This window comes from Amblyraja radiata, chromosome 1 (assembly GCF_010909765.2).
Source record: "Amblyraja radiata isolate CabotCenter1 chromosome 1, sAmbRad1.1.pri, whole genome shotgun sequence".
Classification (NCBI taxonomy): Eukaryota; Metazoa; Chordata; class Chondrichthyes; order Rajiformes; family Rajidae; genus Amblyraja; species Amblyraja radiata.
The window spans coordinates 73,169,853-73,185,689 of record NC_045956.1 but is presented as its reverse complement, the minus strand read 5'-3'; the positions used below and the strand labels follow the sequence as shown (position 1 = coordinate 73,185,689).

The following is a 15,837-nucleotide window of genomic DNA, read 5'->3' as shown; positions in this document are numbered from 1 at the left end:
GCTCAAACCGGAAGATACCAAGATCAAGTTTTAGTTATTTATATATGGATGGATGGATGGATGGGGGTATGTATGTATGTGCAGGGATTGCTGGTCGGTGCGGACTCGGTGGGCCATAGGGCATGTTTCCGCACTGTATCTCTAAACTGAATCTATTACCAGTGTTTTGTAACAAACATGTTGGACCAATGTTTCATGGAGCTGATCTGCTCTAAACCTGGCTCGATTGGAAAAATTGATCCTGCCTGTCTTGCACACTCTTGAGCTGAGCAGCAATAGGACTCTGGTAGTGTAGCACTGAGCCCTGGGCCCTGGGCCCAGATCATCCGAGGCAGAATTTGACAGATGACATGCAGTTTTGATTCCATCATTCAAAGTCATTTAAAAACTATTAAAATTGATAATAGAATCATTTGGCACAGAAATTTGTGATTTCTTCCCACGTTATCCCTGTTGACCATGATGCCTATGTAAACTAATTATGATGCCTCTGTCTTTCCTATCTAAGTACCTGTCTAAATGCATTGTAAGCATAATAGTACGTGCCTCTCCCACCACCTGCGGCAGCTCGTATTAGTTAGCCACCACCTCCCCCCTATCCCACCCCCTCACAATGTAAATCGTGATTTTTCTTTAAAATAACCTAAACACAATGTTAGCTGTTGATGAAAACAGAAGAATTTGATTAAAACTGAGTTTTTATGAAAATCGCAATTTTTTAAAAATGTAAATGAGATTCGGGATCCCATTGTGATGTAATTGTGAATGAAAACGGAAGAATTTGATTAAAACTAAGTTTTTTTGAAAATCGCGATTTTCTACGTAAATGCTATTCGGGATCCCATTCTGACATCATTGTAACGCAGCTGACGGGCAAAGCAAGTAGAAAAGTCATTTAAAATGTGATTTTTGTAAAGTTTAAAATGTCAATAACTTGTAAAATACACCATCAATCTGAACAAAACGTGTTTCATCACAGGACAATGGCGAGTAAGGTGGGCCAAAAATTGTAGCGTTATTGTGTACCGTTTTGGCGGGGCTTTGGGATATCATGCACATGCACGCATACAAACAAACAAGATGAGAGTTTTAGTAATTACTAGACCGTTGGGTCCCGTCCCCTCAACGCGCGGTTGCGGCTAGAGATGGAGGAGGTAGAGATAGAGGTTAGGGAGATAGATGGCACAGAGAGAGAGGGCAGAGAGAGAGAGGGCGGCAGAGAGAGAGAGAAGTAAGAGAGAGAGAGAGGGTGGCAGGGAGAGAGGGCAGAGAGAAAGGGCAGTGAGAGAGGACAGAGAGGGCAGAGAGAGGGCAGAGACAGAGAGGACAGGGGCATAGTTTGGAGACCCCTGGTATACAGAGTCACCGGTTTGGCACCATTTCCAATTCCCAGTTGTAAGTGCAGAGGTCTTGACCTGACCATGAAGGTCTGTTTTCTGGGGGTGGGGGGGGGGGGGGGGTGGAGTGTGAGGGCAGAGAGAGAGGCCAGAGAGAGATGAGCAGAGAAGGGCAGAGAAAGAGAGTGGGCAGAGAGAGAGAGAGGCAAAGACAGAGAGAGGGCAGAGACAGAGAGACTGCTGGCGGGCGTGGGGCGGCTTCTTTTTGGCCCCGGTCACGGCCCCATCCCAAACCCCGGGTTTGGCCCTCGCTCCAGGCTCTGCTCCAGCCCAAGCAGCAGCCTCCCCACCAGGCGCTGGGCGGCGGACATGGACTCGAGGGAGGCCACGGGCGGGCATCGATCCGAGTACCCCGAGCGAGGCGGGCGGGTGGGCGTCGAGCCGGACTTGGCCCGCGGCAGCAGCCTCCCCACTAGGAGCCGGACCCGAGTGAGGCCGCGGCGGGTGGAGTCTCTAAGTGAAAAACGGAAGTCTTTTAAGAACAATAAAAAGCAATGTTAATGTATTAACATTTTCGAAGTATTATTGAAACAGTAAGCACAAAAATAAATCAACAGCGAAGTCTTTTGAAAGCTGTCAAAAATCTGTCAAAAACCGCAAAGTAAAAAACCGCGAGGTTAAACTTTTAAAATTGTAAAGAAATTCGGACTATAAAGTGAAAAACCAGAAAGTCTTTTAATAAATGTAATATTGAAGTGAAAAACAGGGAATTCTTGTAACAAAATAGCGAGGTATTTAAAAAAAAATTTAAATAGCGAAAAACCGCTAAGTCTTTGGAAATAAATGTTATCTTTAAGAATTAGTACAATTAAGTGAAAAACCGGGAAGTCTTTTAAGAACAATAAAAGCAATATAAACAAAAAAAATGAAGATCAATCGGTCAAAAATTGCGAAGTCATATTTAAAGATGTGGAAGTCAGCATGAAGCATCATTCATCAAAGTGAGAATGACCGTTGGGGAGGTGGTGAAGCATTTGAAGAATGTTCTGCAAATGCTGCCCTATTGAAATGGGAAAAAAGTCGGCGTTTTTGGAAGAGAGCCGGGCGGGAGCAGCCGTTATGCTCGCTGGCCAGCAGGAGGCGAAAAAATGAGTGGGGTTGGGGGGGGGAAGAATTTTACTAAAAATGTGTGCCGAAAAATGACTAAATTTAATGAGTGGATGAGCGAATGTAAAGGTGAAATCGCTAGCGAAATGGTAAAAATCTCGGCGTTTTTGCGTGTGGTTTTGGCGGTGTAACGAATCAGGGCAAAAATATGAGGGCAAAAATAAATATGACATACACACACAGTTTTAAAAGTATATAGATATAGATAGATGTTAGGACATAAATATATATATTTATTAAAAGTTGGCAATTGTCACAAATGAGAGTAATTGAGTTTAAAATGTATTTCAGATTAAATAACTTTCCAGTTTTTGGAGAATCCACAGTAAGATAATGCATGGAATTACAGCAGTATTCCATGCATTGTAAACTGCACAATTGGTACATTGGTAAACTGTATTTTAAACTAAAATGATCAGTTTAGTGATGGCCATGTATACTCAAGAAAATCCAATGGAACTTTGGAAAATAAAATACATAATCTTTGGTTCGGCCTACTCCTGCCTTCCAAAAATTATTCATGCCTTACTTTTTTTTAAATGGTGATTTTTTTTAATGACAGTTGAATCTATGAATTTGATTTTTTTATTTGCTGGATTTAAGTTCAACAATGTCAGGATGGCCATCTGTGCTTCTTAGGATGACATAACACTTGTGAAATGGTGTATGGAATAAAATATGGAGTTCTAAATAAGGTCACATGGTCAGAAGTGATAGGAGTAGAATTAGGCCTTTCGGCCCATCAAGTCTACTCCACCATACAATCATGGCTGATCTATCTCTCCGTCCCTCCTTCTGCCTTCTCCCCAGAACCTCGGACCCCTTAATGGAGGTTGTAGGAAATATAATGGAATCCCTGCCAAAAGAAAAAATGGAAGAACATCTCCAAACAAACAATAGTGATTAGTCAGCAAGTATTTTAAAAGAGTAAATCCTGCCATATCAACTTGTGGAAGTTATAGAGTGAATAACCAATGTCTATGCAGTTTATCAAATCTTTTGACGCAACAAAAAACTTTTCCCTGTACCTCGGTACACGTGACAATAAACTGAACTGGACTACCTCATATTACCTCATAATGGACTAATGAACAGTCAGAATGTGATGGCAATAGCAAACTGCAATGCTAGGTGGCTTCAGAACAGAAAACAGAATGTCTAGCCACAGAAGGTGGGAATTAGTGATCCCCAAGTATTATCATTGCTGCTGGTCACTGTTTGCATCATGATTTACACTCTGAAATTTGCAAATTTTCAGATTACACCAATTTGGGCTGATTGTCAATTCTGAGTACAATTACCACAATTTATATACAAGTATACTTGTAGAATAGGTGTAAATGTCAACACAGTTGATTAAGTAGTGCACTTTGGTAAGAATAGAGAGATTATATTACTTGGAAAAGGGCAATCTAGTCAGTGGCTTATTGTGACTTGTGATACTTGAGCTCCTTTCAAACATTTATGAGATTCTCACCATGAGATATAAAGGCCCCACCCCACCCACCCTACCCACCCTTACCATGGTTACCCTTGGTTCTGAAAACTCGTGCTACCCATAACTACATGGCGACCCCACTACAACTGCATCTACAACTACAGGATTATCGATTTTCTCCATGGCTGAAAATTTGCGGCGACCATACTGAGGCCGCGACTAGTTCCCAGAATGCGGGAACTCCTCGCGACCATGAAGGACACTCACCAGAGACCACCAGCGAACATGTGGCGACCATGAGGCGAGCTCAGAGTCTCCTGCACTCGCCTAAAAAGTCGCCTAAGTGGGACAGGCCCTTAAATATCTCTTCCACATCATCTTATCAAACTCAATCTCATTTGTCATCTTGACAATGGCGATTTTTACATTTACAATCCAGGAAATTGTGCATACACTCTGGGCTTGTTTTTTTTCCGTACACCATTTCACAAGTGTTATGATATCCTATGAAGCACTGATGGCCATCTTGATATTGTGCATATGGATGGTCCCATTGATGAAGTACAGCAAATCAAATGAGCTTCTGCAGATCTTTCCAAACTTGTCACCTGCAAAGGCATCAGGCTTGTGGGGATGTCACCATTTCTAAGTCCCCCTCCATGTCATGCAACGTTTTGAGTTATGATTATGTCATCCTTCCTTTGTTGTGGGGTTAGAATTTTGCAAGTGTGTACCAAATATTCTTCATGAGGACTGCAGTAGTTTGCAGTGGTTTGTCCTCACTTGCTCAAAGGCTATCAAGGGAGTACATTAAATGTTATCCTGCCACCAATGCTGAATACTCTTTCTCTATAATATCACCTGCATCTATCCTGCTTTCACTTTTTTCTGCTGAAGCCTTCTTTTGCTTTTGTTATCTCTAGGGGACAGGTATTTCATTGTTTTCGTGACTAATTGTATCCCTTTTACCTTCAAGCAAAACAGCCAATGTTCTGCTCGCCTTTTCTTTCATTCTTTCACTTTCTCTCTTCAAATATTATGATAACTTTAAATGAAATATCAGATTTTGATTTTGATAAATGTGCTTATATTGCTTGGTGATGAGGGCTGCTTTGGGGGTGGTGTTACATTTTCAATGCTACAATTGACATGGTTAAATTGTGACTAGTTGAATGGATGGTGAAAACATTATGTGGATCTTGCAGGTTTGTTCATTTTTATGATTGAAATGTTTTTTTTTTTTGCAATGCTTCTTTGATATATATTGATTATTGAATATATTGATATGTATTTCACAGGAACTGTTTCTGCATTTGCATTGTTATTGTGATTTTTGTTTCAATCTTGCAGTAGCCTCGAAGGGTTTGGTCTAGAAGCAGAAGCCAGAATGACAACATGGCACATCATGATACCTTCTGATCTAGAACCAGATGGAAGTCATAGCCAAGATATTAGTGAAGGTAAATTAGGAATTAAAATATTCAAATATTATAAAATGTTTAGGTAGTAACTTTCCCAGACCTTTTCTCACTTGCTGCTCTATGTTTACCATAGTCAAGTAAATTTTGAAAGAATTAGTTGTTGGAAAATAACAAGAATAATTAAAAGCAATGTGTTAAATAATTCTGACATGCCATTATGTATGTGATTAATATACTCTTCCTTTTTATTTGTGACTTTTAGTTTCTTTATAACTTAGAGGTTATTTCTTCTTTAAAAAAACACATTGATTTCAAAATGGGGAACAATGAAATAAACCATTAGATTCAAACGGAAATATTCTTGATTTATTTTTGTGAGAACCTGTTTCCAGTGCATTTATCAGTAACATCAGCTCTTCAAAATCCTCCGCTTCAACAATTACTTCTCCCAATTAGCATGAGAGCGACCTGAGGTGTGCTAAAACTGGCAATAGAAATCAGAGAATCAGGCATCTGCATTCAAACAGTATTTGAAATTACAAAGGTTCTGAAATGGAGATTTTAAATTGAATTGGGAATTGGAGGAGAGATTGGCCTCTGAAGAGAGATATGGAATTTGCTTCAGTTAGTAAGAAATTGGAGCATGTAGAATATTTTAATATGTAGGATTGAATTAGGGCCTATAAGGGGTGGCATGATGGAGCAGCAGTAAAGTTGCTGCCTTACAGTGCCAGAGACCCGGGTTCGATCATGACTTCTGTACGGAGTTTATCCGTTCTCTTCATGACCTGCGGGTTTTCTCCAAAGATGTACAGGTTTGTAGGTTAATTGGCTTCGGTAAAATTGTAAATTGTCCCTAGTGTGTGTAGGATAGTGTGAATGTGCGTGGATCGCTTGTTGGCACGGACTCGGTGGGCCGAAGGACCTGTTTCCGCGCTGTATCTTTAAATTAAACTAAAGTTAATTTTAAAGGTAGGCACAAATTGCTAGCTTAACTCAGCGGGTGATGCAGCATCTCTGGAGAAAAGGAATGGGCGACATTTCGAGTCGAGACCCTAAAAAGTCAGCCATTCCTTATCTCCAGAGTTGCTGCCTCACCCGCTGAGTTACGCCAGCATTTTGTGCCTACCTTCGATTTAAACTAGCATCTGCGGTTCTTTCTTACACATTAATTTTAACGGTAATGTGACACATACTTGAATTGGCTTAGATACAAAATCATTTGAGGTTTGATGTGGCCTTTTTCACTGTTATTATGTTAAATATTGGGTCTGAGCATAGAATCATTTAGTTTAGTTGTTGTGGAAGTAAATTTAAGAAATGTGGGTCCTGCTTTATTGGAATTCCTTTAACATAGCGAAGCACCCAGAAGTATTTTGTGGGAACATATTCTAACAAGAATAGAACTAAGCCAAAATTTGGGGATGGAACAATTAATTGCTTGGTCTGGACACTTCAGGGTGAGTAATTTGGAGCTATTAAGGAAGAAAATTCCTGTGCTTGAGTTTCAAGACAAGTCACATTTGCGGATGGGTCAAAATGAGTGGGGAGATTTATTAGAAGCTACTGTTGAAAGATTACTGTGTTCTCTGACAGGAGAGACCACAGAGGGATTTGACTATATGTAATTAAAAGCTCAATTGAAGAGCTGCAGATCTGGTTTTACCACACATTTCAAGGAGAAGATTGTATTACTGACAATGAGGCAGTGATTGATAGGAAAAAAAAAAAACTAAAACCAACTTTAAAAAGAGATATCAAAAATTAGAAATAAACCCATAAAATACTAGAAATACTCAGCAATTTGGGCAGTATCTATAGAAAGGGAAACCGGGTATACAGACAATAGACAATAGGTGCAGGAGTAGGTTATTCGGCCCTTTGGGCAGTACTAGTTGTTTTGAGTATAGTTTCAAGTAGTACGTTGTTTCTCTTTACATTCGAAATTGGAAAAAAAAAAGGCAACAAGTTTGTTTTATGAAAGAGTGGGGAAATGATGAAGAGGGCAAAGTGATTTTTTCTGATGATGTGAAACCAGGGTTGCCTTAGTGATATGTTGTTGATGAAGTCATTTGGTTGGTAGGTTAATGAGGGCTGTTGGACGGAAAAAATTCAAAAGAAATATGGAAAAGCTGTGAAATGCAGGTCAGGATTATACGAAATGCTCGCAGAACAGTATTACTCTTCACTGGAACTGAATTACACGACGGACAAATAGCCTACAACAGTTTATCCCAGCAATCTGATACCATATGGATTTAAATCATTTCTTGTGTACTGGTTTTACGTCTAATTTTTACGAACTAAAATCAAGTATATTCTCAACAATGCCTGAAGATGAATATGTTGAGCAACTAGGAGCACTAAGGAAAATGAGTCAGGGACAGACTTGTCTGAAATAAATCTATATTAATGATATGGATGAGAACATACCTAGCAAGATTAGCAAGTTTGCAGATGATGTAAAAATTGAAGCAGTGTCTTGATCGCTTGGCCAGGTGGGCCAGGGAATGGTAGATGAAATTTAACACAGAAATGTGCGGTGTTGCATTTTGGACAGTCTAACGTGGGCAAGACCTACACAGTGAACGGTAAGGCTCTGGGGAGTGTTGTGGAGCAGAGGGATCTAGGAGTGCAAGTACATAGTTCCTTGACGGTGGCATCACAGGTAGATGAGGTGGTCAAAATGGCTTTTGGCACATTGACCTTCAGACTGGCTTTATGTTGGAACAATCTAGTTGCAACATAGAACCAAAGAAACATAGAACAATAGAAGTAGGAGTAGGCCATTCGGCCCTTCGAGCCAGTACCGCCATTCAATATGATATTAGCTGATCATCTAACATCTGTACACCGTTCCTGCTTTTTCCCCATATCCCTTGATTCCTTTAGCCCTAAGAGCTAAATCAAACTCTCTCCAGAATTCCCTGGTGGGCAGGAGCCTGAGGTGTGATCTTCTAGACGTGTATAAAATTATGAGAATAATAGATCCGGTAGATGCACAGAGTCTCTTTCCCTGAGGGGGGGGAATCGAGAACCAGAGGGCATAGATTTAAGGTGAAAGGGGAAAGATTATATAGGAATCATAGGGGTTACCTTTTCACACAAAGATTGGTGGGTGTATGGGACGAGCTGCCGGATGAGGTAGTTGAGGCAGGGACTATCACAACACTTACGAAGCAATTAGACACATGAATAGGACAAGTTTAGAGGGATATGGGCCAAACACAGGCATGAGTGACTTATGTAGGTGGGACATGTTGGTCAGTGTGGCTAAATTGGGCCGAAGCGCCTGTTTCTACACTATGACTCGAAGCAAACGTATTTTAACTGATTTTGTATTAAAGGCACTGTATTTCTGTAAACTTCAAATTTTAAATTGCATTTAAAACTATTTCTAATGTATTATATCGAATTATATCTAATTTTAGGTCGACAGCTACTTCTCAAAGCTGTGAATAGGGTTTGGACTGAACTGATTGTCAGCAAAAAACAAGCTTTGGAGGAGATTTTCAAAGTAACACTACCTACAAATGAGCGTGGACTGGTGGACTTGTCCACTGCTCGTCCACTCATTGAAGATGCAGCTTTAAAGTGCTGGCAGAATCATATGGGTGAGAGATGTAAATTAATGTTGACGTTAAATAATCAAAAATGGATAACTGACTTGTGCAACTTTATTAGGTAACAGCAAAAATTGTTGGGAATAGCACTAAAAGGCATCAATAATTTTGACATCTGTTTCTGCTGTTTCGATTAGATTGGAAGTTCAAAGAGATGGGTTGGGGTGCGATTAGCAAGGTGAAAGAAAGATACTGTTAATTAAAAAATATATTTATGTTGAGTAACGTAGAACTTAACTTAAAAGTTTATTAGTTGGTAAAGATGAATTTATTTAAAATTTTAATTTCATTTCTTAAAACATTTTGAATTTGATGCCACCAGTGAAATAAATTACATGGGATTTTTTTTATTGAGAAATTGACCAGATATATTTGTAAGATATTCAAAAACCTTGCCACTGGTAGCTATCTGTAGAACAAAGTAGCTTTATGTCAATATTTTGAAGTTTTATGCAAAAAACGGTTAATTATATTGAGGGTTGTCTAATATTCATCTTGGAAATGTGCTAAAATGTTCTGCCTTATGTACATTGACCCATTCTCTTCCAAGATTAAATGTATCGCTTCAATAAGAACACCATAAGGGCCTGTCCCACTAATGCGTCTTTTCAGTGAATGTCTTTGACCTTCAAGCTCGAGGGCACTCGCCTGAAAAACCTCGAGCTGCATCGACCGTCAGCGATCAAACCGCGAGCTGGATCGACCACATAGACAGACACAGACAGACAGCGGGGGCCAGGGAAAGCGGGGGAGCGCTGTCTGAAATTCACACCCGGGATGATCAAGACGGCTGGCACAGTAACAATAAGTCCTTTAGAGAGCGCAGAGAGGGGTGGAGAAGTAGTGGAGATACTTTTAAGAAGTCAGACAACTTTTAATAAAGTTTAGCGGGCATTTAACATTACCGGTTGGTTTACTTACCTTTTTTTTCTCAACGAGCTCTACCTTCGATTAGCTTTGATTTCCTTTCCTTGTGGAGGGTGTATAGTGTTAAAAGGCCGAAACACCCAGTGATGCAAGGGTACACTACCGATGATGTGTCCTGTGCCCAACTGTCCTGAAGGTTACCCACGCCAAGATATACGTATCCCCCCCCCGCCCCCCACCGATGTTGAGCGTCTACCACTCTCAACAATCAACGAATGTCGTGAAATGCTCCCCACCTATTGGTACAAGGGACTTCTTAACATCTTGTCCTGTGTATTTGATTCTGATTACCTGCGATAGCATTACGACCTATTATGACCTACCTCGACCAAACCTACGAGTAAAAAAATATCGATTTTTTTCCATGGCGACCTTTTTTTAACTTGTGGGCATTTTTCAGCATGTTGAAAAAAACGCCGCAACCTAGCTGAGGCCTCGAGTACGCGGGGACTACTCTCGAGCATGAAGGAGAGTTACAACAACCTCCTAGGACCTTGTGTCGACCATGCTGCGAGTATGAGTCGAGGGCAAACTCTTCTAAACTCGCGAATTGGATTCCTGCGGTGGGACAGGCCCTTTACTGTTGAGTTTTAACATTGCTAATGCATCAAATGTAACTTGTGCACCTTTAAATCCTTGCATAATGCATTTTACTTTATTGAGAAAGAATTGAGGTTAACTTGGTGCTTTCAGGAAGTAACATTGTCACTGTTGATCTCTGGTGAAATCTAGCAATGGAACACTTTACTGCGGTTATGTCAAACACAGCCAGATTTTTATTTGTTATGTTGACTATCTGCCTTTAAGCATATTTTTCATCCTGTGTGGATATCAGTAAGAACTGACTGGAAGTATCTCTTTATTAGTTGAGGAGACTTAACAAAAATGCCCAGTTAATTCTTATGAAATTGTGAGATTTTTGATCCATTGTGTCATGTTTTTAAAATTCAGCTTTTTACTATTACATTGTCACAATGTCATGAAGAAATTTTAGGTCATCACTGCTGCTTCCTATTGCTGTTCATGGAATGTAAACCATTCCCCCTCACGCTTTTATGCCAAATTCATGTGCCTGCATTTGAAATTGCAGTAGACTGGTTTCGATTTTAATCAGCTTTAAAAGTAATTCTCCTTATATCATAAAATGTGATGTAGAATTTATTTTCCTCGTTTTCTTCCTTCATATCTTGAAAGTAATAAATTTGGTTGAAAAGTTATCCCACAGGAGATGCAGCTACCTAGGTGGTAGTTCTTTATCATGTGGGATTCCAGATGATCATGATTAAATTCCGTGTTAATCATGGTACATAACATGAACTCGGTGGGGGCGCTGCAATGGCGGCAGCCCTGTCAGCAGCGCGTTAGCTTTCTCAACTTTTTTTTTTTTTTTAGTATGTTTTAAAGTATGTTTTTAATGTTTCTTTGTGTGTTTTGTGTGGGGGGGGGGTGAGGGGGAAACCGTTTTGGCCGCCTCCTCCATGGAGAGGCGACTTTTTCCAGGTCGCCTCCCCCGTGGCCTAACAGCAAGGATCGGCGCGGCCTTTCCCGGAGACGCGCCCGGGGCTTCAGCGGCGGGCGCAGCGTGTACTCCCGGTGTGGAGCGGGCGAGCCCTCGCTGGAGGGGAGCGCTCCGTTTCGCTGGCCCGGGGCAGCCGGCAGCCTGAAGCCGCGGTCTGCACAGCTCCAGCTGGCGCGGCGTCTACAGCCCGGGATCCCTCGTGGGGGACCCGGGGGAAGAAGAAGCCATCACTGCCGGCCCGCGGCCAACTTCTACAGCGGGCGCGGTGGCGACTTACCATCACCCCTGGAGGGGAGCTTCGACCGCCGGCCCTGCGGTCTGCGGTGCTTCTGGCTGCGGCGTGGCGGGAACTTTAAACTTTAAATCTTCGACCGCCGGCCTGCGGCCTACGCCAACTTAAAGCCGCGGTCTCCGGTGGGGAAGAGCCGACTCTGGACTTACCTGGACTTGTACCTTGTCCTTTTACCATCTGGACGCCTGCAGCAACGAAAATGGAGGAGGTCTGGCCAAATTGTGTGCCTTCCACCACAGTGATGAATGCTGTGGTGGATGTTTATGTTAAATTTTTATTGTGTTTTTGTGTGTGTTCTTTATAATTGTACCGTTGCTGACATATTCATTTCACTTGCACTTATGTGCAATGTGACCAATAAACCGTATTGTATTGTATTGTATTGAACTCAAGGGCAGTTTGCAGTAAGTGTAAACTGGATTGCCATCCGGAGGACAACAACACCTCTAATTCTCTATTTTTGGTTGACTGCTCTCATGTCCTGACCCTAACCTCAATTAATCTTCATGGTCCACGAATCATGGAGGAAGACTTCTTGGCTGTTTTCTTTTATTATTGATTTAATTCCTAATGTAATACATTTCTGTATGCCAGAAGTAACTATTCTACTAAGCAGATAACGAAACATACATGTGACATTTGCAGGTGATTTGTTAAATATGACTACTATTGTAATATTCTTGTTCAAATAAAACATGTAACTATATCGCATACCCTTTATACAAGATATGGGTATTGCTTGGCAGACAAGTATTTTATTGACCTCTTCTGATTGCAGCAAACTGCTGCTTTGAACCTTGGTTGGCAATATTGTCGAGGATGATGAAGGAATGGTAATTTCTTCCCAGGTTGGACTCATCTATTTCTAGAGCTCTGTCCTCACCACTTCTCTTGGATAGAGCTAGGGTGAAGTTCCCTTGGTCATCAGCTCCCCACCACCCACTTCCTGCACATTCGACAGATCATCTTTTGCGACGAGATTCCACCATCAAACGCGTAGTCCACTCTTAAGAACAGTACAGCAAAAGAACAGGGAATTCAGCCCACACTGCCATGATGCCAAGTTAAACAAATCTACTCTGCTTGCATTTGATGCATATCCCTCCATTCCCTGTATATCCATGTGCTTATCTTAAAACCTCTTTTAACACCATAAACTTACCTTGAGTCCACCACCACACCTGGCAGCACACTCCAAGCACGCACCACTCAATATAAACAAAATTGTCCTGCACATCCACTTTAAACTTTTCTCCTCTGGGCTTAAGCTATGCCCTTTCGTTTTTGACATTTCCACCCTGAGAAAAAGGTTCTGACTGTCCACGCTATCTATGCCTGGCATTATTATATATTCTTCTATCAGCATTTGATGCTCCATCAAAAACAATCCAAGTTTGTCCAACTTCTCCTTAGAGCTGGAGACAAAAGACAGCACATGCTGGAATCTTGAGCAAAATACAGAGTTCTGGAGGAACTCGGTGGTTCAGGCAGCATCTGAGGCCACTATTTCGTTATGATTAAGGGTTCCAACCTGAAACATCGCCTACACCCATTCCCTCCCCTGAAGAAGGGTTTCGGCCCGAAACGTCGCCTATTTCCTTCGCTCCATAGATGCTGCTGCACCCGCTGAGTTCCTCCAGCAATTTTGTGTACCCTCCCCAGATGTTGTCTGACCACTGTGGTTTTTCCAGCACACAGCTCTTCTTTTAGCTAAGACCCTCTAATCCGGGCAGCATTCTGGTAAACCTCTTCTGCACCTGCTCTACTGCTTTAATGTATTTTCTGTAACGGACGGTCAAAACTGCACACAATGCTCCAAATGCAGCTTCATAAAAGTCCTATAAACTCAATGCCCTGCCCAATTAAAGACAAGCATACCATGCAAGATCCCTGTGTGCTTCAAAACTGTTAAGGGACTTGCCATTAACTTATACTTTCACCTTATATTCAAACCCCCAATGTGCACCACCTCACGCTTGCTTCAATTAAACTCCATCAGCGCTTTCTCTCCGCCCCCATATCTATCTGATCTATATCCCATTCTGTCCTTTGCCAACCCTCCTCACTATCCGCTACTCCACTAATTTTGGTGTCATCTGTAAAGTTACAAACCAACACATCTACATTTATTTCCAAGTCGCCTATATAAATAACAAAAACAGAGGTCCCAGCGGGGGACCCTGCCGATCACTGCTGGTCACAGACCCCATTCCAGAATAACATCCTTCCACTATTACTACCCTCTGCCTTCTTATAGGTAAACCAGGTCTGGTTCCCAACTAACAATATCTCTAGATGCCATGCATCTTAATCTTCTGGATTATTTTACCATGGATTTTATCAAATGCCTTACCAAAATCCTTGTAGACAACATCCAGTGCCATTAATCACCTTCATCACCCCCTCAAAAAAGTTGCTCCCTGCTCTTTGGCACTTTCCCATGCAACTGCAAGAGATGCAACAATGGTCTTTTCAACTCTTCCAGGGACCCAAGTCTTTCGGTAAAGCAGTGATTCACTTGTACGTCTTCCAATCTACTGTACTGCATTCGATGTTCACTGTGTGGTCTCCTATACAATGGAAAAACCGTGCAGATTAGCTGATCACTGCAGAAAGCCTGCACTCAGTCCTCAGGAGTATCCCCTCTGCGTTTGAATTCACCATCCCATCCCCACTCTGACTTTGCTGTCTGTAGTCCCCTGCATTGTTACAATGAAGACCAATGTAAGCACAAGGAACAACAGCTCATTTTCCATCTGGGCACATAGGGTCTTTTGTGTATTTAATTCTCTAACTTCAGATAACTTGCTCTTTCCGTTTTATCAGGACTGGCTATTTGTGTTTACCATTCTTCCTCCAGCACCTATTTTTTGTATTCCTTTTTATTTTCCAATTGTATATTCTTGCCTGCACAACACATCCCAGTTGTCCTAACCATGCCCTGACTTCAGAACATTAATTGTCCATTCAATGACCATATCATTTCAATCTATTACAGACAATTCCCTAGTTCCATCCATTGCCCTCCTCTGCCTGCTCTGCCACTTAGACTAATTTGCTTTCCCTCTTTCTTAATTCTGTTATAGGTCTTTGACCTGAAATGTTGACAATTTATCTTTTCACTGATGATCTCCCCCCCCCCCCCCCCCCCCCCCAGCATTTTCTGTGTTTATTTCAGATTTTCAGCTTCTGCAATATTTGTTTTGATTTTCTGGACCCAGGCCAGGATGATTTATGACTTTGAAGGAACTTGCAGTGCTGATATTTACATGGTGGTGGTGCCTATCTTTCTAGCTGACAAGTTGATGTTTTTAGGATGCAGTTGAAGTAACCTTGTTGGGCAACCGCAGTGCATGTTGTTATTGCTGGGCATTGCAGTCACACTGTCTCAGTAGAGGAGGTGAATGTTAAGTGTTACGGTTGCTGTGACAGTCAAGCAGAAACATTATCCTTGATAATGTTGAGTAGCTTGATTGCTGTTAGAAAAAATACTCACTCTGGCAAGTGAAGAGATTTCAATCACATTCCATGGATTTTATCGAATGCTTAGATCCATTGCAGTTCAAACTCCTAGATTGTGTAACATCTCAATGATTTAATGTTTCTAGTTCCTTTACTAGACAACTGAACTCCCTGAATGAAATTATCATATTACATATAGTTTTGTACTATGGGCTTTGCCAATTTGGACCTTCTAAAATAATTTTATTCTGGAGTATTTGCAGCCAATGGAAAGAGATAGAAATTCTTACTCAGGATAGAAATTCTTAAACCCCTGTCTCACGGTGTGAGTCGACCCACGAGTGATCCCGAGTTTAAAACAAATTAAACTTGTGGTAATCACGTACAATTAACGTAGCAAGAACGTCAGAACTCGTGGACACAACTTAGCGACTCGTGGTGCTAATGGCAGGTACGCGGGAAACTTGTTAACTCTTGAAAAACTTTAACCATGTTTAAAGATTTCCACGAGTCAAATTTAATCTTGAAGTTAAAATTTGAAACATTTAAACTCGTAAGAACGTAGTGGCCCGTGAGTTTACCGTAGTGACTCTTGAGTCTACCGTGGGTTTGGCCTGAGTGCCAGAAGTGAAATGTTAAAGATTAGTCATC

The 15,837-nt window shown here is 41.4% G+C and overlaps 1 protein-coding gene across 4 annotated transcripts in view; it reads left to right on the top strand.

Annotated features, from left to right (window-relative positions):
* The window catches only part of wdfy3 (WD repeat and FYVE domain containing 3), a 280,679-nt gene that overhangs the window by 193,908 nt on the left and 70,934 nt on the right, over positions 1-15,837 (top strand). For all 4 annotated transcript variants that reach the window (XM_033024126.1, XM_033024134.1, XM_033024105.1 and 1 more), the window contains 2 exons: positions 5,293-5,402; positions 8,795-8,977. In XM_033024126.1, coding sequence (XP_032880017.1) covers positions 5,293-5,402; positions 8,795-8,977 — 293 coding nt within the window. The remainder of the gene's footprint in view (positions 1-5,292; positions 5,403-8,794; positions 8,978-15,837) is intronic.